We start from the raw sequence: 20,858 nt of genomic DNA, 5'->3' as shown, positions 1-20,858 counted from the left end.
TCAACTTACTCTATCATATTCATATATATATATATATATATATATATATATATATATATATATATATATATATATATATATATATATATATATATATATATATATATATATATATATATATATATATCATACAATCCTTAAAACAGGAAAAAAAACAATTGAATGGCCTCAAGATCAAGCATATGAAGAGAAGATTTATAAAGAAATTTTAAACTCTTAATCTCCAATTTTTATATAAAAAAATTTTACATTACCTCTACCTCTAGATGTAGATCAATAAATTAAATCATATAAATATCATGTGCTCTTTTTTTTTTTTTTTTAATTTCTCTTCTTATTTTGTTACTCTTTTCTCTTTGCCGCAACAAGATAATTGTGAGGTAATGCAAAATACGCACAAATTTAAGGATCTCCAGGATGCAGAAATCACAAAGATACAATTTCAATCAACTTAAGGTCGCATGCAAAGCTTCCAAGCTACAAAAGGAAGTCAATTGAAACGTTAGAGATGGGCTGCGGATGGTAGGATTAGTACGCAAACCATGACATCAAATAAATTGGGTAGGTAATCCCAACACGAATTCTGTGCTCCTTCAGCCGCTTTATTCAGATGATACTTCTACCATCTTGCACACCAACAAACACTATTATTTGCGGAAAAAAAGATAAAAGATCCTCTTCTATATGACTCACTTACATAACAGAGTCTGTCCCAGAATTTCTTACAAAAACTGGCATAAGTACCAAGAACAGGCCTCATCACTCCACCCTTCTTCATCTGGATCATATAGTCCACTAAAATTTATCCCCAGAAAACACAAACTTATTCCAAGGTAGTACGAAGAACAGATATTTATATATAGATATGCCTGCATCGCCATCCAGGTTGATTGTTCTGAGAATAGGCCAACTCCATCTCAAGCATTGTTTACCGCAAATATATCAAGGAGAGACAGAGCCTGAAAAAATAGAGCATGCCATCACAATGTCACAACCAAGCTGATGAAAAGTAGAGATAGCAAATAAAACTTTTCAGGCATAAACCTCAGGAACACTGAGCTCCAGCCGAAACTTGGGGCCATCGTAGTGATGAAGGATAGGGCGAAATGAATCCTCCTCCAGTGGATCACAGACCTTCCTTGTCATTACTCTCACCTAATCAAAGAAAAGAGGGGGAAAAAAAAACAATGAGAATAACTTAAACAAGCAATTAAACACATAACCCTCAGATAAGTCATTAAGAAAAATCTCTTCGGCAGAGAAAAAATAAGGGGTAATATCCTGGTTGTTGGAGGTCTCCATCAAAGAAATAGAAAAAAAATACGTTGGAAGCCACGGTCCAAGGAATTTGGTTAAAGAGTTTTGTGTTCTGGCATAAACAAAGCAACCACCTCAACAACTATTATTAGCAGATGGGCAAATAATTATGATAGAAAGTGGAGCTGCACCCCAACTCGGATAAAATAATCTATTTATGTGAATATAGAGCACCAAAAGATGAAACAAACTGCCTGCTCAAACCATTAAGAATATACTATCATATCCCCTCTCCTTTTTCAGAATTAAATAGGGCGGCGGTGAAGGGAGGCAGGTGGGAATAAGGTAAACTATCTTCCTGACCTAAAATTGATGTCCATCCAAATTCATGAAAGGCCTCCAATAGTAGCATAAATGGATTGAATAAGTTTGATGCAATTCAATATCCTCATTGTGTCTGACAACATGTAGGTTACTAACTGTGAGGATCGTTGCGGGTATACGTGTTTAGTCTCATGTCAGCTATGCATTGAATAGATCTTGGATATTTATATAGAGCTAAAAAATCTAAATAATACATTTAAGCTAACCTAGTCATTTTGGATAAGATCCTAGGTTGTGACACCAACAAGGAAGACAAAATACATCTACATGAATATACCCAAAAACTCATTCAGATACAATTTTCTCAAGGACAGGAAGAAGAAGAAGAAAAAGAATAAGAAGCATTCAGATACTATTATCTCAAGAACACGAAGGAGAAGAAGAAAACACTAAACACTTATTCTGATAGTTAAAAACTATTTAATTGAGCACATCTACACCCACAACGAGCAGCATTTCACAAGCCCAAGTTAAACCACTGATCCAATTTATGATCTAGACCAAGATCCAAAACCTGCATGACACGTTCTCAAATCTCGATCACCAATCTGACTGGGATCTCACCAATCTAATTTCAGTTGATCGAGTTTATAGAAAAGAAAGATAAGAGTGGTTGTTATAGCTCCATGGACAAAACACTAGTTGGCGAAAATTAGTTGAAATCCTGAAAACTTAGATTAACATGATAAAATCTAGCCAGACCCAAAGCATGATGGAGTTACGTGACAATTCCAAGAGCAAGTATGAAGGAATCCACACCTGGGCCGGGAAACGGGATTCCCCAGGGCATTTCTTGTCCCCCCAAGCCGTCGGATCGATGTTGGTTCCTCCAAAGCTAGCCGCCTGCAGACCAAATTTAAAGACAGATTTGCATAAGAAAACAGAATCCAATTCCATCGAGCATATAATTAAGATGATGGGATTAGATCGACGCAGCACCTCAAAAATCCCATGGAGCTGGTGGGTGGAGTAGTTGTAGAGGAAAAGAGGCAGCCCTGGTGTTATCGCTCGGACCGAGTCTCTGTACCTTGATGGCAGACCTGGTACCAACCAAAAGAATTAGGAAAAAAGATGACAAAAGATTTCTATCTGGATTAAACCCATACTGCAGAAAGTTGGCGATCAAATATACTTATTATAAAAAAAAAAATTTAAAAGATTTCCATCAAATAATAAGAGAATGGCGATTAAGCAAATAAAATGATGCATACCGAAGAGCTGCCTCCTGAGATTCTCCTCCATGGTGTCGTTGTTGCAGACAAAGATATAACCGCCGACCGCTTCATTCCTCGGCAGCGACTCCGACGGCGGCAGCGTCTTGAATCTCTTATCCACCGCTCCGTTGCTATTGTTGTTATTACTGCCGCTATTCCCGTTATTGTTATTCTTCTTCTTCCCACTCCCTCCGTTGCCATCATAACCGTTATTCTTCTTCCCACCATGTCCGTGATTCACGGACTTCCCAGTCCCCTTGCTAAAATAATTCTTAATCACCCCGTTGGTATTATTGTTGTTGTTGTTGCTGTTGTAACCATTAGTCGCAAAATTCCCATTCTTCATTCCACCGTTATTCCCACCGCTGTTGTCGTTGGAATTGCTATTGTTGATCCGTTGGTTGTTGCTATTCCCGAACGCCAGCTTCTGATTCCCGAATCCCATCTTCCAGCCGAGATCGGACGGCCCGACGGGATTCTCGAAGTTTCGACGCTCGTCGGTCCTCTTCAAATACGAGTCGCTCCAGATGCTATCCCCGATAGAAAGGTTGCTCAAGTCGATCGTCTGGAGCCGGATCTGATCGCTGAAGTGCCAGAACTCCTGGTTGCTGGCCTCCATCTTCCGCGACCAATTCACTCCAATTCAACTAAAAATTATTCAGTGTACGAGTTGAGATGAATTGAGGAATAGGTGCGGGGAGAGGAGAGAACGGGGGATTGCAATTTTGGGAGTGGGCGGAAGGATGCGTGGGAGATTTATCGGAAGGAGGGTAAGGGGATGACGAATACGCTTTTCTGGAAGTCAAAACAGGGAGGGGGGATGACGGATTTCTGGATGAATTAATTCGGGTGGTGGGTGGTGGTTGGGTTAACACGGGAATAAGGGGGATTACTTCGCAGGGAAGGTACTAGTGGAGGGGGAACTAATAGGGACAGGCGGAGAGCCGTGTCGCTTGCCACGTATTCTAGAAAGTTGCCTCTTTTTTTTTTTTCTTTTTTTGGGACAATATTCCAGAAGCTTGTTTGGCTGCCATGCGGAGAAACTAGGTGCTAAGGAGCTCTAGGGGTGTGATCTAGGTGGGACACGTGTTCAGCTAATGATGAGGGATAGAGGAGCATCCGAGGAAGTGTTTTGATGGACGGCGAGGGAACGCGATCATGGCCGGCTTTTATGTAGGGTTGGTTGTGTGGGAGAAATTATTAGGTGGGTTGGATACATCTAATAATTTGATATTATATGATAAAATATATGACAGCTGGGTGGGTCCCAGGAAACGTGGGTAACGGGAGTCGTATTTTTGGGTGTCGGTCGGGCGAGGTTATGGATCAGGTGTGCGGCCCATGCTTGTTGCAGTGGGCCCAGGCCACGATGGTAAGCCTCACATATGGATCACTAGCGTGGCATTTGTGCCATGCACCATTGAATGAAACTAGGCTGAAACCAAACACAACTCTGAATCAATACTTTCTCGCCAAACTGTAGTTATCCTGCCAAGATCTTCCAAAATTGAGAACTGCCCCCTCATATTATTCTCTGAGCGGCTAAAATAATTGCCAAGCAAATAATTCTGATGCTATCACATAAAAAATATCTTAAATAATGTTAGAGTAATTTTAGAGATCACGTAACAAACTGTATTACTTATACTATTTTTTTTATCAACGTGATTGTATAATTTTGTTGGAGTAATTTTAAGAATCACATGGCAATCCGTATTATCCATAATATTTTCCATTATTAGTGAGATCCTATATCAACCTATATTATTCTTCACGTATGGAGTCTGTACACGAGTATATATAACTCCTGAAATGTACCGAATATGATACAATAGAGTCTCTTTTTTTTTTGTTTTTCTCTTTTTCTCCAAATATTTTAACAAATAATATTGGTGATGCTTAGGAAAAATACAGCTTGTGTTTTTGTGTATAAGAGTGCTAAGCTCTTGTTTTCATGGACTTTATCATGGCCAATGCTTTCAATATCAGGACGAAAAAAAAAAAAAGGTTAGGTTCACCAGAGTTATGCAATAACACATGGGAGAAAAATTTTGCGATATAAAATTTTGTACCATTCTATTTGTCAATCAATGGCAATGACACATCATCCCGCACACGCAGACATGACTTATATGTCATATGCAACAAAAGAGCAAGATTCATGCATGACTTCACCAAGAGAATCAAATAATCCAATCTTGCTGCTCAAAAGACTGCCATTAACTTGTTTTGCCAGACAAAACCGCAGTGACGAAACAGTTGCCCATGGATAGATACGTGCTAAGATTCTGGAATCGACAAGGACCCTGCAACAATATCTATCTCGATGAAATTGGACCGTCCAACTGCCAGCGTGCAAATGACGTGGTGCCAAACTATGAAGTTACGGCTAGTGAGGTGTCGCATCGAGTTCTTAGGAATTGAAACTAGATCACGGCACCACCTATGGAATCCACAAATTAGAATGCTGAAGATATGCTGAAGTCGTGAACACTAAGGGCTCGTTTGATTCGCGGGAAGTATTTTCCCTTCTAGGAATATGATTCCTGGGAATCAGATTCCTAGGAAGAGGATACCTAGGAAAGCACTTTTGGCATGTTTGGTTAACTATGGGAAAGTGACAAATTTCCAAAGTGCTTATGTTTGGTTGACCATCCACTTTCCTAGGAAAGTTATGTATAATTCCTATTATGCCCTTAATAAAAATTAGGTCTTTAATGCCTCTTTAATGCTTCTTTAATGCTGAAGGGTCTTTTTGGGAAAAAATAAAAAAGGAGTGATTCCCACCTCATGGAAAAGTAACTTTCCCATGTTTCTCATGGGAAAGACTTTCCCATGAAATGTGGGAATCATATTCCCATGGGAATACAACTTTCCCATCTCTCTCCTTTGAAAACTCCAACCAAACAAGAGGCATTTCATTACTTTCCCGTTGACCACACTTTCCCCCCTCCCTTTCCTGCGAACCAAACGAGCCCTAAGAGAGGAGAATATTTGTGTTCGGTTGTGGGTTGCCTTCAAATATATTTGGGCAGGAAGAATGTTGATGACTCAAAATAGAGAATCTGGAGAAGCTGGACGTACGAAACCTGGAAGCATTCTTCTGAATTTCTCGGTGCCTTGCATAATGGTTGCATGATATTTTTGAGTAAAACGTGGCGGTTGCATATAAATGAGAACAAGCTCAGATGTTCGTGCTATGGATGAGAAACTATTTTAGTCCCTTATCTAACGTATTTATGGTCTAATTCGCTGTCGTGTTTATGGTATCACTGTCCATTAAGACATGGCATCTCTCCATCTGTAATGCAACATGATTCATATCATTCATAATTGGATTCTACTTCGACTTTTAGGTGATTCTTCTTGTCCTCCTCCTCCTCGAGAACAATTCAAACACATGGCACCTCTCAGTATGGAGGAAAGTTCTGATCGCTAATCTATAGCCTCTTTTTGAAAAAAATTATTCCCAGGTTTGAACTTGGATTTTATTTCATTCGAGTGATTCACAAACATAAGTAGTAGAGCTTTAAGCCATGGAGGACTGGTTTTTCTTCACCACTTGGCTGCACTTTTTTTTGTGTGTCCCACTAAAATTAATGGACCCTGTTCGCGTTATTGTAAATTCCAAAGGTTTATCATAAGCATGCAAAAGGCCGTTGTACATCAAAACTAAAATTTTTCCCAAGGGACCAAAAAACTAAGCTACAATGGACCTTAAAAGCAAAGTGACCAATCAATGTCAAATATTGGTAGTTTTTTCCTTTTTTTTCTCTTTTAAGAATTAGGGCAGGAGGAAACCTGACTGAAAATAAAACAAGGCTAGGGCCAGAACTTTATCAATTCCAGACACCTAAACCAAGAAAATTTTTCCAGGAGAATAATTGTCAAATTACTGCAGTCTCTTCAAAGAAATGAAAATACTTATGGAAACATCATGTAACAAGAAGCAGAAAGAGAATCCAAACCTCCTTCAAGCTCTACTTGGAAACTAGTAACCTAGTTTGCTTATATAGTACTCTATTTCTAGCTTTACATTTAAAACATATCCCTATTCTTCATCAAATAGTTTAACCCTCGCCCACTCAGTTCTATCCCTAATTTAGCCTCCATTTCTTGGAGCACATCCTGGCCCTAGATTTATGAGATGGAGAGCCAATCAAAGCACTCCAAAGGCAGGATGCGTAGCCAATTACATTGTGTGTGTGTGTGTGTGTGTGTATTTAAGAAACATTATTCTCATGGAAAACAAATGTTTTTGTTTGTTTTTGAGAAGGAAAGACAAGTGTTTAATTAATATTATGACATCTCATATCATCCAATTGCAGGTTGCGTAATTGTGATCTAATAAGCATTCGTTCCTGGGTCCGTCTTCTAATAAGCATTTGAAGCAGTTGGGCCGTGCAGCCCACTTTGTGATCTTGAACCAATCAAACAAATTCGGATCAGGCTACTGGGCCCATGACTTCTGGGCCTGCTTAGCAAACTATTGGGAGTTGTAGGCCTAGGGCAGGTGCTTTTGTCCGTGGTTTAATTTATTGATTAAAAGCATACTTTTCTCAGCTGATACAACTTTTTAATAGAAAAATAATTTAGATGAACAATGTAAATGCTAAATAATTATTATTATTCTTGCTATAATGATAAATTATTTACTTTTCTCCACTTTAAAACTGTACAACATCCTTAGAGTCTATATATTATCAAGCTTTTCCTTGGACAATATTATCCATTTTAAAATTTAACCCGTTATTCTAGTTCCAATTTGTGAGAATATATAATATTTTTTTTCTTTTTGAAACATATTGCTCCTATCGTCTTTTATTTATAGTAATAAGCAACCTTGCAGAGTAAGAATTGTTATGTAAGATTGCATCTAGTCTTATATTAGCCAAAATTAACAGCAGTTAATTAGATACAATATTATTCTATGTTCAAAGCAAATCGTGCCATAAGTCAGCAATTACGTCTCGATTAAGTGCTAATAACAACGAGCCGAGTTGTCAGATACCGCAAATTGCCCCGACATATCTTTGCAAATTTTTAACATTGATGTTGTCCAGAGTTAGCTACTAATCTACTCATTTGACTAATCATCTCCTCACCACATGACTCATTACATACCCCCATCACCAACTTGTCTTCCAATTAACATAAGTTAATCCCAAAGGAATCTCGCTTGGTTCGAGTAGTATTTCATACTAATTATATTCCCTTCTCCCAAGCCACGCCACCACCTTTGTTTTGACCGGGACTGCATGCAGAAGATGTGTTGCATTCCCGTTCATGAAAACTTTCCTGCAAACTATCAAGCAGTGACAAGGAATGAGCCCGAATTGAAGAAGAATCCCACCTTTTCCATAGCCACTTCGAGAAGCTGTGAGTGGGTCAACTAGTGGGACGGTCAAACAGGAGTCCACCGTAGAAGAGGATAGGAACTGGGAAGTTCACATTAAGGTACCTTGCTGGTCCTGTAGATTGTGACAGAAGGCTTGGACCACCATGGGTGCATGGTGCGAGCCAAGAACGCACTCTTGAAATCCATTTACGTCTTCTTCTACCCGAGAAACAAAAAAGAAAGGAAGGAAGAAGGAGATTTCACACACATCCCTACAAAGTTCTGCACCCCACGAGGACTGCTCGACTCTCAATAATGGTTTCATTCAAGTGTTTGGCAAAGTTTTTGTACCGGACCAGCTTTGCAACAAGCACAAGATATTGGTCAGGCTCAAACCAGCCTCCCATTGGTAACCTCCACGTAGGACTCCCCGTCCATTTAGTCTCAATTGTTAGTTTTTTTTTTTTTTTGCTAAAACAAAAAGGGAAGGGGGAGGAAGGGACAAGCCCACCCCCGCGTAGCAGCCTCCACTGGGCCCCCGCCCCGCCAGGAGAATATTCAATGCGGGCAGAAATGACCGTGTGTTGGGCACTCCGACCGGTATTACTCATACCCTTTCCACCTTTTGGGCTCTGGTTCAAGTTCCACGTGTGAGTACGTCACACCTGACACCACCCCGACTACTAGAGATCCAAGAAGCATTCCTATGCCTCATGTCCAAGCAGTGGCCGAAGCCATATTTTAATCAACGCCACAGCGAGTCGAATTTGGGACCATGAGGATAGAAATTCCGTCCAGCACCACTAGTCTACCACCTTGGTGGCCAATTGTTAGTTTTTGGAAAGGGAGAAAGATTGAAGACCAAGAAATTAATCAAGAATTTCTGAGGTCCGGTCTTATGCACACCACCGGCCGCAGCAAAAGTCAGAATCCAAGGATGTTAGGTTTTGAAAGCAGGTGAGCCATAAATCAAGTCAAAAGATGGTGGGATGTGTGCGACCCCTCGGGCAGGGCGGGCCAATATCCCACTGCCGGCTCTGAAGACCTTTGCGTATTGTCTCCTGCCTTCTCTTTTTCTCTCTCGACTCAGAAATTTGTTAGCACTTAAAAAAGATTGAGAGGGACTCCACTGGGCTTTCTAATGTTGCAGCTGCCATAATTAATATTAGGGGTGGCAACGAACAAGAAACCAGTCGGGTCGGATACATGGTTAATAAAAAATCCACCAACTTGAACCTGAGCTGTTTATCAAACGGATCAAAAGTCCATATCTAAACTCAACTATTTTTTTTTGTTGATGAAAATGACATTTCATATAGCTCTTAAATGGTACTGCCAGCCAAGTCAAAAGAAAGGAAATGATACAACGAAGAAGAAATCTTATCGGTCGTGGTCTAGATGAAATCTCCGGAGTACTGGACAACAAAGGAGGCAACTCAGTATGCAGCTCTGTTTGCCTCCCGAAATACATGTGGTGCCCGGAAGGACACTATCTCTCTGACCAGTCTGCGAGTCTCACTGATCAACAGATAACCGTCCCCATAACGATCCACTCTCCGTATTCAATCGATCACCGTGGAGAAGTCCCCCTTAAGGTGGACTCTGTTCGCTCCAAGAACTCTCCTTGCAAAAGAGATACCCTCCCAAGCGGCCCGAAGCTCCACCTCAATGACGGTCAGTCCGATATTACGCCAACCCCCACCACTATCATCCTGCAGAGATGATCTCTAATCACAAAGCTCACTCCACCATACACTCCATCCACTGACACGCCGCCATCGAAGTTGACTTTGAAACTCGACTATTTTATTAAATAGGCAATCTAGCTCGATTTACAAAAAAAAAAAATTGAAATAAGTTAAACAGATTGAACGGTTAAGCATTACCATTCATTTATATATATACATAAATAATATGAAATAATAGTTTGAGAGGAATCCATTGTTGGGTTATAATTTGGCGAAGCCTCCACCCTCAGCATGATCGATTGGCTTCCATGAGATGGGGTGCATGTTTTGGTATGTCATCCCCCCCATTGGATGGAGGCATGGGCCGGGAAAAAGGTGGCGGGCTCGGCGTGTGGGTTGCCTCGCCCTTTGTTAGGGCTATGTTTTGGTCTCCACATGGGGCGTACTCTCCAAAATAACAAACATTAGATACGGTCATCACGTCGTCTCATGTGCCATAAATGTTTAGAAAAATTAGTGGGAGGTAGCCGAGCATGCAACCAAAAATACTGTGCTCTTTATTTCTGTGGATGCTAATCCATATCTTTTTGTTCCTTCAATAGGGATGGTCTCTTTATCACTGGCTTGACTCCTACTTTTCCACGTCAAAATTGCTAAAGAAATGAAAGGGGAATTCCCAGTGTTTCAAAAGATGCTGTGATTCAAACAGGTTTTAAGTAAAAAATTATTTTTTAATAAAATTTTAAAATTTATTAAGATTCTGACATATCTAAATTGTAGAAATTGTATTATTAAATATGGCAAGCAAGAATTACTGCACGAGAATCACATTATTAAATTGTATTAAATTGTAGAAATTGTATTATTAAATTGTATTATTAAACTATTCTATTAGCATCACATTGAGGCACGGATGAAAGTTTGATGATTTTTATTTTCTTTTGAAATATGATCACGACAGTCGAGTCAATTTCGAGTATGAGATTGTTATTCGGTATGCGTTACTCCAACTCTTGATTGGTTCTTAGGTCTGCTTTTAGTTCGCTCAACTTGGTTCCTTTCAATCCGATAATTATTCTTGTATGCTTGCAAATGTGTCGGTGCAGCTTCAAGCTTTAATCTTGCCAGAAGTTTAGAAGGTTGAACCATCATGTTGCCAATTTTCTCATATTATTTATGTGGAATATCAAGATTTTAGATCCAAACCTTAAGATGGAACTTTCATCGTATTCTTTAGAAGAATAAAGTGTGTCGTATCATTTATGAAAATAAGTGGTAAGTTGATAGTTTCGCTTTGATCATCAAGTGAATCATTAAAACACTTGCATCATTTCGAAACGAGAGCTTTTGAAGCAACATGGCCTAGATTTGTTACTTCTTTTTGTAGCACACCGAAGAGCTAGAAGAGATGATTGAAATTATAGGTACCAACTCCTCAAGTAGATGGTATCCAATGATCTACATTCAAATCCCATCTTATCTAGGCGATTGGATGAGAACGAACCCTCCTTATTATAAATAATTGAAATAAAGCGGTGTGGCAAAAGAAATTTGGAAGAAAGGTATGCGATTGCATCAACAGGATCCAAATCATTCTACACTAATGAGTCCTCTATGTGGCCTTGTCACAATTTGCATGACCCTGTCTAACCCAAGGCATCAACATTAATTGAATGGGAAAGACTCGTTCCCATACGACACAAGACATATGAGTTGCAGCCATGACCCTCGCCTGCTTGGTATATCAACAATGGATGCTGCGTACTAGCTGGAAACCGTTTAGATTCACTCAAATGCTGCCCACCAGCTACGAGGCATCAAGCATGGGAAAAGTCACGTAAAGCATTTAAAAGAGCGGTCCAAAGTCCAATGCAGGGCAGTACAAGCCACCAAATCTTCTTGCTTTCTAGATGATAGCCTGCCATACCATGTTATTGGAGGCATAAGTAGTCATCCTGCACTCTCCCTGTGCATTCCGCGAGTCCCGCACAATAGAGTCTTATAGAAGTCTAGGTGGTGATGGGCAAGAGACAAATCGGAGACTCGCTTAAGGAGTTAGTTCGATGGATGCCATGGGACAAAGTGAAACGTAAATCTTTATTGATCTTATCTAATAGTTATCGAGGCATTTACAAGCGAGAAAGCACCGTCCAAAACGTTCCTTGGTGCATTATGGGTTTTGCCAACGATGTGCCCACGTACTTCATGCATTTGATGATTGCACGACGTGTGAGTCTGAAACACCTGAATGATGCCCCTCGAGCCAATGTCCCATCCACAGCTCCACATCCACCCCCAAAAGGCACCGTCACACTGATGCAAGTCATAGAATGCCATCCACTACCTTGCTCTTTAATTAAAACAGCAGGGCAATTAGCCAACCAACCACTCGCCAGGCGAAGGATCAAAGCAAGAAAAGGAGCCCGGAGAGTAGACGAGTGGGTGGGATGACTTCACTTGGGCTCTTCTCTCTCTCCCTCCAATGTATATGTGCATGTATATGTATATGTATATGTATATGTATATGGTTGGGTGCCCTACCCACCCACCCACCTACCTACCTACCTGCAATATATATAGAACCATTTGGTTGATGGAGTATTCCTAACTTTGCGGATTAATAATTAAACTAAGAAAGCTCAGGTTGCTAGCTTTATGTGCTGTTTGATGGAGGAAAAAAAAAAGGAACAAAGTCCTCCTAATCCACATAGTTAGATGCTCGCATGATCAATTTATTCGGTCTCTCATTCTTGCTTTGAATCTGATTTCAAATCTCTAGGTTATATTATTTATGACCGTTATCTATGGTATATACTTGTTACGTTCAATGACTAGGAGATGAATATAACTTGGTCAAATTATTTACATGGTTTTGGCTCCCACTTAATATAAAACCTATAACAAATCACACCGACATTTTTAAAGTTTGATAAGAGACGAATCTTGAATTAGATTGTGTTTGACGGTAAATAAAGAGCCGCCACATACACTTTTCCCTTTAGAGGCAGCCTTGAGCACTATGCTCTTTCTACTAATGCCCGATGAATGTATTTTTCACAACAGCAGACTTGTTAGATACGATAAAGATTGAAAGACAAGCTTAACATATAAGCTATAAAAAAGAGGGGGCTGGTCAATTGGGATAGAGTTGTTCTAGTAAAATGATATTTGTGACATACTTGCTTAGTTTGAGCTCCATTTCCACGAGTAGCTCAATGTATATTGGTCAAATTTCTAGTATTTTAATTCTTTATTTCATGTTAGATTGCTTGTATTAGCTTGCTTAAGCCCACACACACACACACACACACACACACACACACACATATATATATATATATATTATAATTAATAAAGAGGCAAAAACACATGCCTATATTGCCATGTTAATGAACTCACATGTTGATCTATTATCCACTCGGCATATAAAAGACAATGTACATAATTTATATATGTTGTCGAGCTAACCGGCCTTGTGACATATTATTGACTATCTTAGAGTGTATAATAATATAGTATTATATTAGTCTTCTAGGTTTTGGGTAAGTTAAAACATATAACACCGGTTCGTGACTTCCTATCCACAATAAACGAAGGTCTTATTTAGAGCAAGAATCATCTTAGCTCTAAATTGTAATTGGTTATGAAGAATAAATACCTGAATGCACGCCAATCTAAACAATTTTTCTCAAAGAAATTAATCATATATTGTCTACTCCAGCTACTTCATAGTAGTATATGCATGCATAGATAGCCAAAGGAGGAGGAAGATAGGTTGAACTTCGAGTTTCTTCTTCCGTTTCTTTTTTTCTCCTCTTTTTCTTATACCGAGTGCAACTAAAGTTTCTCCCTTTTTAGGGAACAATTTTCATTTGCAGAACAATTATACAGGAAAAAAATACTAGTTTTTTTTGCTACATTTTTAATTAATATGCTAAAACATTTCAATGCATCAGCATTCCAATGTTATGTCCTTATAACGGAGTATTAAAATTAACAAAAGTAAACATATAACAATGTATAATCCCATTATAATGACTTCTTAGTGTTAGCACTAGCTATAGGCATGCACCTTACTTTATTCGAGAGGATGTCTGACATTTTAGGGACACCATCTAGCTCGTAGGTGCATATGGTCCCAAATAGGCATGATGCATGCGTTATTTCTGCGCCCAAGGCATGCAATGGCCTCACACAAAGAGGTGATGCACAAGGCTATTACATGGATGATGAAATGCTGATCTTTAGTGGGGCCATTAAATCTCTCAGCACACCAGGCTTTCGCAACATCTGCAACCACAAGTAATTGTAATCTCTTCTAAGTTTGTATGATTTATTTCAACTCTTGAAGATTTCCAAGTTTTTGTGACAATAATCCAAGGTACTAGATACGTGATGCATGCGCCATGCAGTGGAGCTAACGTTTAAACTGTTAAAAAGCTCGATCACCAGTGAAAGCATCATCACGTTTTCAAAACTACGGTCTATATTTTATCTTGGAGGAAAGCATGGTTGATAGTTGCTGCTGCAAGCGAGACAGAGTCGCATCGAAAGGTACGCAGGGTTTTGCGTCTCCGAGAGGAGGAGAAACTCGGAAACCTCTGCCCTCTGCCTTGGACAAGCGAACCCAGCCGAGTGCCGGCCTCCCTGCTTAATTAACCGCTAAAACCCTAAACTCTAAATTTTAGCTCTTTATGATTTTATTTTTCTCTCCTTCACATAATCTGTTAGCTAACCAATTGATTAAACAATATCTATTAACTAATCAATTGATTAAACAATCACCTAATTGGAGTTTCGATGCCCACCTTATCTATTTCTCTTTCTCTTTTTTTTTTTTTTTACCAGCCTATTTCTTCTTATCGTTGGTTGTGAATGGATGCATCTATCTATCTCTCTATCTATCTATATATTTATAAATATATATAGTTTTCAAAGCTGATTTATGACTGGCACGTAAGAATTATTAAAAAATAAACTATAAAAGACTCCATTTTTAAGTTTCAAAAAAAAAATGATATAGGATTTGCTTTTTTTTTTTTTTAATCCATATGCCTACCCCTTCAATGAATAAAAATCCAAACATATTAATAACATTATCTAATCACGTCAAAAAAAAACCCCGAATGAAACAAGCTCTTTTATATATATGTATGTCTGGATGTATGTATGATATGGGACAAATTTGCTCCTCTCATCCTTCTCTAATAAAAATTCGAGAACATTAATGAAATTATTCGTTTATATCAACAAAAAAAAAATAATCAGATAGATGCAATAAACACATTGTTGATATCAACTGTCGGTAGATGACAAAGAAATTATTTTCTAGGCAATAATTCTTTTTTTCAAAGACTAATGAGAAAGGAACACCCTCTCGTTAAGCTCTTGTCCTAACGTACGGAGTCGGGTTCCTAGTCCGGTCGTTGTTCCCCCTGCTCACCCTCTATCCCACCCCAGTGGGCCCTGTCCCCAGCCCATCTCGCTCCAGAGCCGTCTGATCTCCCCTCTGTTCAACCGCGAAGCCTAGCGAATCGCAAGACAAGGACCACCACAGAAAAGACCAGGGGCCCACTCGACATTGGTGCGCCCAAGGACTACTTAAATCCAACGGGTGCGATTGGCTCTTTCCCGGGCCGGCGCTCTGAGATCCGCTCAACTGGGGCCACGTCGGAAGATAGAAGTCTTGGCGAGGGCATGAGGGCCCAGCGGAAGTGACCGGGTTAGGTGGACCGTCTTGATCGTGGTATTCCCCACGTGGACCCTTGGGCCCACCAAAGGGTAAAGGAAAGGCCAATCCTTTCCTATTTTTTGAAGTCTAGTTTTTGGTCGCAGTACCGACCAAATATCTGCCGGGGGTTACTGGAGCGAGACACAACCGCTGCCAACCCACCGGCAGACAACGGGGCCCGGACGCCGTCAACTCGCCGTCATCCTCTCCGTCATTCTCCTCTCCCGCGGGGTACCGTCAATCAATCGAACGTCTTTGGCGCCGCCGTTACGACAGGGGACGTCAGTTGGCCTCGCCGCACGATAACCTCCGGGGCGAGTTACACTAACCCCAGGTAATCCCTCCCGTCCTCACCTCAGAGAGGAGGGCTCGGGGGAACAGGACAAGGGAGCCCAAGTAGAAAAGCGAGAGGGACTCGGCGTTTTTACTCTGTCTCTCTCTCTCTCTCTGAGCTCCGAGGTCTTGGCTGGGGGCGGGAGCGCGCGGAAGGGAGGAGGGGAAACGGTTCCTGGGGGAGGGGAAGCGGCATTCGGCGGTTACGCGGGGCGGAGGGGGGAGAGGGTGGGGCGGACGCTTTCAAGGCTCTGTCGTTCTTTGGCTGGGAGTGGTGGCTCGGCCGCTCCATTAATGGGGTGAATTAAGGAAATTAGAAGGCGAGGGAGCGACAAAAGAGGTATTTTTAGGCGTGCGCGATCGCAAAAGAGCGAGCTTGGTGACAGAGGAGGGTTGGAGAGACGAGCGCGTGGTTCTGGGAGTCGAGGTCTCTCATGGCGTTTGAATCGGGGTCTCCGGCGAGCCGGCCGGGCGAGAGGCCGGACGGAGGTGAGCGGTGGCTAGTTCTTCTAAAGGTGTCGCCTTTTTCGTTCTTTTGCTTCGGTTTTTCTGATGGATTTCGCTGGGTTTTAGGGTCGGGAGAGGAAGGGCTGTACGAGGAGCTATGGAGGGCGTGCGCAGGACCGCTGGTGGAGGTCCCGCTGCTGCACGAGAGGGTGTTCTACTTCCCACAGGGGCATATGGAGCAGGTGAGGACTTCGGAGACTCGCTGCTTTTCTTCCCTTCCTGGATTGCGCTTTGTCCTGCGTTGTTTTTACGGCCTTTGTAGCGGTGGTTCTGTGATCCTTTGCAGTTGGTGCCGTCCACGGATCAGGAGTCGGACCAGCAGATTCCCCTGTTCAATCTTCCTTCGAAGATACTCTGCCGCGTTGTTAACATCGAACTGAGGGTCAGTCTCTGTTTTTCTTATCTTCTGTAAGATTATGAAGAACTTCGATGTTTATGTGGAGCAAGAAATGGTTAATTCCACGGTGTTGGTTCATCTGTGTCGTACATATAGAAGCTCATAAAACTTCGATATTTATCAGGCCGAGCCCGAAACGGATGAAGTCTATGCGCAAATCACTTTACTCCCGGAAGCGGATGTAAGAACCTACATGATCTTTTCTTTGTAGGTTTCACTTGGATTTCAAAAAGATGGAATTTTTTCATATCGTGATGTGAATCTGGTTGAGTTCTTGATGTAAAATTGGAAACTTGGTTCCATTCTATCAGCAAAGCGAGCCTACAAGTCCTGATCCCTGTCTCCCAGAGCCACTGAGACCGTCGGTCCACTCATTCTGTAAGATTCTGACAGCATCGGACACGAGCACTCATGGGGGGTTCTCGGTTCTTCGGCGACATGCCACCGAATGCCTTCCTCCTCTTGTCAGTTCCATCTTTTCTCCGCATTTGTTTCTGCTACCCGTTTTTGGTTTTCGGATGCTCTCTCAACGTGTTTTGGGTTCTCGTCTCCTCGGGACAGGATATGTCGCAGCCAACCCCAACTCGGGAGCTCGCCGCCAAGGATCTCCATGGTTTTGAATGGCGATTCAAGCACATCTTTAGAGGTATTGCTCGCGTTCTCTCTTGTTAAATGAATCTAAGAATGTCTGAATTCTTTCGTCCTGTTCTGTTTTGGTTGCGTCTCGTAAATTTAAGGTTTTGTCAGCCGTTTCTGTTCGATAATACAACTCTGAAAGGATAGGTCAACCACGGAGGCATTTGCTAACCACTGGCTGGAGTACGTACGTTACTTGTAAGAGATTAGTCGCTGGTGATGTATTCATCTTTATGAGGTATCATCTCCTGGATGAGAGGTTACGGTGTTTTCGTTTTCCTATCCACCTGAAATCTAAATTGTAGCAGGATATGGCTTGATCTCTGTCTTACAGAGGGGAAAATGAAGAACTGCATGTTGGAGTGAGACGCCTCGCTCGACAGCAGAATACAATTCCATCTTCTGTGATCTCAAGTCAGAGCATGCACCTTGGAGTGCTTGCCACTGCGTCCCATGCTGTCTCGACTCACTCTCTTTTCACAGTATTCTACAAGCCCAGGTTAGAACTGTTGCCTAGGCTATAATATATTGGGCATGCTTTTTTTTTGCTTTTTTGCTGCTTCGTTTAGCATGCTGAGGAATCTACGCTTTGGGTGTATATAATCCAGGATCAGTCAATTTATCGTTCGTGTCAACAAGTATTTGGAGGCATTTAAAAATGGATTCGCAGTCGGGATGAGATTTAAGATGAGATTCGAGGGAGAAGATGTTCCAGAGAAAAGGTGATCCTTGAAAAATTTTTGTTTAGATTTATTAGGATTTTTCACCTTTCATTTACTGATGTATGCATGCCCCGCATAGTACATGTAGAAGGGCTCCTAGAAATTTGTCTTGAGATGCAATGGCCAAGTGATAAGCTTACTTGGTCTCTGCACTGCCTAATTGACCGACGAAACCGGCAGACTCAATCCGCACGAGTAGGATAATAAAAAGAGATAAAAATGTAGCAAGAGAGTTGGAGAGAGCTTTGTGCATATATCACCCTCACAAAACACAGAACCCTATATATATATATATATATATATATATATATATATATATATGTATATGTATATATGTGTGTGTGTGTGTGTACATATAGAGTATATATATATATATATATGTGTCTGTGTGTGTATATATATGTGTGTGTGTGTGTACATATATATACACACACACCCACACCCACATATAGAATATGTAGGGAGATGCTGCTCACACTGATCTAATAATACGGAAGATATGTTATAAGTCTGTTTTACTGTTCTCATTTTCTAGGGTTACTGGGACCATAACTGGAGTTGGAGATATTTCTTCTCAGTGGGCAAGTTCTAAGTGGAGATCATTGAAGGTGGTCTTCTTTCTTTTCCCTTGTTGACCAATTTTTTCTCTGCTTGTCATGCTTCTAATGACTGCATGCTTTAGGTACAATGGGATGAAGCCAGCAACATTCAGAGACCGGAAAGGATTTCGCCATGGGATATAGAGCCTTTAACTGGTCCTATGACTGCCTTAAGTGTAAGTCAACCAGTGTTTATGAAGAATAAAAGATCCCGCTCGTCCTGGGATCTCTCAGGCTTCGGTATGTAGGATGAAGCTTCTTTTCCTTTCCTTCTTATTCTCTTTACATAATATAAAAACTAATCTCTTTGTTCCTCTTCACTTTGTTCTTTTGGAGTACAGAAGCTTATTCAGGATTCCGGTACACAGGAAAAACGCAGTCACTGGAAGTAGGTGCCCCTGATGCCCAGACCTCTGAGACACAAGTTCTCTTGCCGCAGAGACCAAAAGAAAGCAATGACTCTAATTTCTTAAAAAGCCATAGCCCGCACGACACAATATTAGCAGATTGCTGGTTGAAGGATCTCCAATCTCCGGTAAAGAGTTCATCATCTTCGATGACAGATGTTTCTCTGAAGCTGTTTGAGGGTGCGAAAGGAGAGACAAAGGCCATCGACCCGTCATGGCCGCATTTATCTAGCTGCCTGAATGAGAAGCCTTCACTGTGGTTGTGTAGCAACATAGAAAAATGGAAGAAACCCGAGAGCAGCAGCACTTGTAGGTTATTTGGGATTGATTTGGTCAATCCCTCCAGCAGCATTGAGAGGGCAACTGCTGGCACGATCAGCCTATCAAGTGCCACCGATGAGGATCCTCTTCAGGCCACCACCGCAACTCTTGAAGACTCGGACCGGCATTCAGGGCTTTCAAAAGCTCCCAAAGAGCCGATACAAGGGTTGCAAGTATTTCCAAAGGAGATCCAAAACAACCAGAACTGTTCTACCAGAAGCCGCACCAAGGTAAAAATAAACCCTCATGATGGTTATGCCTCTTCTGAGTTGTGTTGGAATGATGATGCTGATTTTTGGGGGATCAAAGGTTCACATGCAAGGAATTGCGGTCGGTCGAGCTGTTGATCTGACATACTTGGAAGGCTATGATGACTTGATACTGGAGCTGGAGCAGATGTTCGAGATCGAAGGAGAGCTACACCATCGGAACAAATGGGAAGTGGTGTATACTGATGATGAGGGTGACATGATGCTAGTGGGTGATGATCCCTGGCCGTATGTCTTTCTGAATCTTTTTGTGGTTTTGCAGGTTAAATCGGATTCTTTTGTTAAGTTAAATCTGTGATGCTAAAGTGGCTTGTAAATTTGAATGCTGGCAGAGAATTCTGTAAGATGGTGAAGAAGATATCCATCTATACAAGTGAAGAGGTGAAGAAGATGAGGCCCAGGAGCAAGTTTCCTGAAGCTCCAACATCAGAGGGTGAAGGAGGAGGTGGTGGGGCTGCTCGTGCTGCTGCTCTCGAAGAGCCCAAAATTGAAAGCATCCAGAACTGAACGGTAGTGGGGTTTCAACTTTAGTCTTTGATTTTCCTTGTCATTCTCTCGGCAGGGAGTTTTCTGACTCAACATCAGAAAGGACTTTATCATGCGTGGCAAATATCAACAATAATCTTGCTAATTTGCCGCTTTTTTTTTTCAGAGCCTAAAAAATAATTTGGGAAAAGGTGAAGGATTAAATAAATGAAGATGTTGATGATTGGATACTTTCAGCAGCATTTAGGTCTTTAAGAGTTTTTAGAGAGAGGAGGTGTGGTTGGGCGACAAAAGAGAGGTGGGAAAGAAAAGTGGAAGGAATGATTTGGTTGTGAATATTATGATCTTCTGGTGCTGTCTGGGATTAATTTATGGGCATGCTGTCCTTTTTTTTAATATTTTTCTCTTCCTTTTCTTGATTCCTCTACGAAGAATAAGCTATGTAAATATATGAGTACTTTTTTGGGTGCAGCATCTTTTACTAGTGTTTTTGACCATTCATAAAATCTTGCAACCCACTGTTTTCTCCGGGCTTTGGAGTCGACTCGGTAGAGTGAGACCAAAGCCTG

The 20,858-nt window shown here is 41.1% G+C and overlaps 2 protein-coding genes across 5 annotated transcripts; one reads left to right on the top strand and one right to left on the bottom strand.

Moving 5' to 3' along the window:
• Nucleotides 1-557: 557 nt before the first annotated feature.
• On the bottom strand, nt 558-3,996 carry LOC103719163 (DCD domain-containing protein NRP-B-like). Its single transcript, XM_008808276.6, has 5 exons — nt 2,853-3,996; nt 2,581-2,681; nt 2,401-2,484; nt 1,045-1,155; nt 558-959 (listed from the first exon to the last, which is right to left on the bottom strand). The coding sequence occupies exons 1-5, from the start codon at nt 3,472-3,474 to the stop codon at nt 918-920; spliced, it is 960 nt and encodes a 319-aa protein (XP_008806498.3). The 5' UTR covers nt 3,475-3,996; the 3' UTR covers nt 558-917.
• Nucleotides 3,997-15,944: 11,948 nt separating this feature from the next.
• On the top strand, nt 15,945-20,760 carry LOC103719129 (auxin response factor 11-like). 4 transcript variants are annotated; one of them, XM_088705021.1, is made up of 15 exons: nt 15,945-16,434; nt 16,519-16,634; nt 16,739-16,834; nt 16,974-17,030; nt 17,161-17,313; nt 17,411-17,495; nt 17,633-17,723; nt 17,820-17,984; nt 18,094-18,207; nt 18,743-18,815; nt 18,890-19,046; nt 19,148-19,764; nt 19,844-20,031; nt 20,136-20,313; nt 20,456-20,760. In XM_088705021.1, the coding sequence occupies exons 1-14, from the start codon at nt 16,380-16,382 to the stop codon at nt 20,308-20,310; spliced, it is 2,142 nt and encodes a 713-aa protein (XP_088561147.1). In that variant the 5' UTR covers nt 15,945-16,379; the 3' UTR covers nt 20,311-20,313; nt 20,456-20,760. The 4 variants fall into 4 exon arrangements, with proteins under 4 accessions (XP_088561147.1, XP_038987156.1, XP_038987155.1 ...); XM_039131227.2 differs by having other exon boundaries at nt 16,023-16,434; nt 16,715-16,834; XM_039131228.2 differs by having other exon boundaries at nt 20,136-20,760.
• The last annotated feature ends 98 nt before the right edge of the window (nt 20,761-20,858 follow it).

Source organism: Phoenix dactylifera, chromosome 9 (assembly GCF_051530095.1).
Source record: "Phoenix dactylifera cultivar Ajwa chromosome 9, Ajwa_hap1_PhDact_Kaust_v1.1, whole genome shotgun sequence".
NCBI lineage: Eukaryota > Viridiplantae > Streptophyta > Magnoliopsida > Arecales > Arecaceae > Phoenix > Phoenix dactylifera.
Note: the sequence above shows the minus strand (reverse complement) of the source record. Positions and strands in the feature narration are given on the sequence as shown.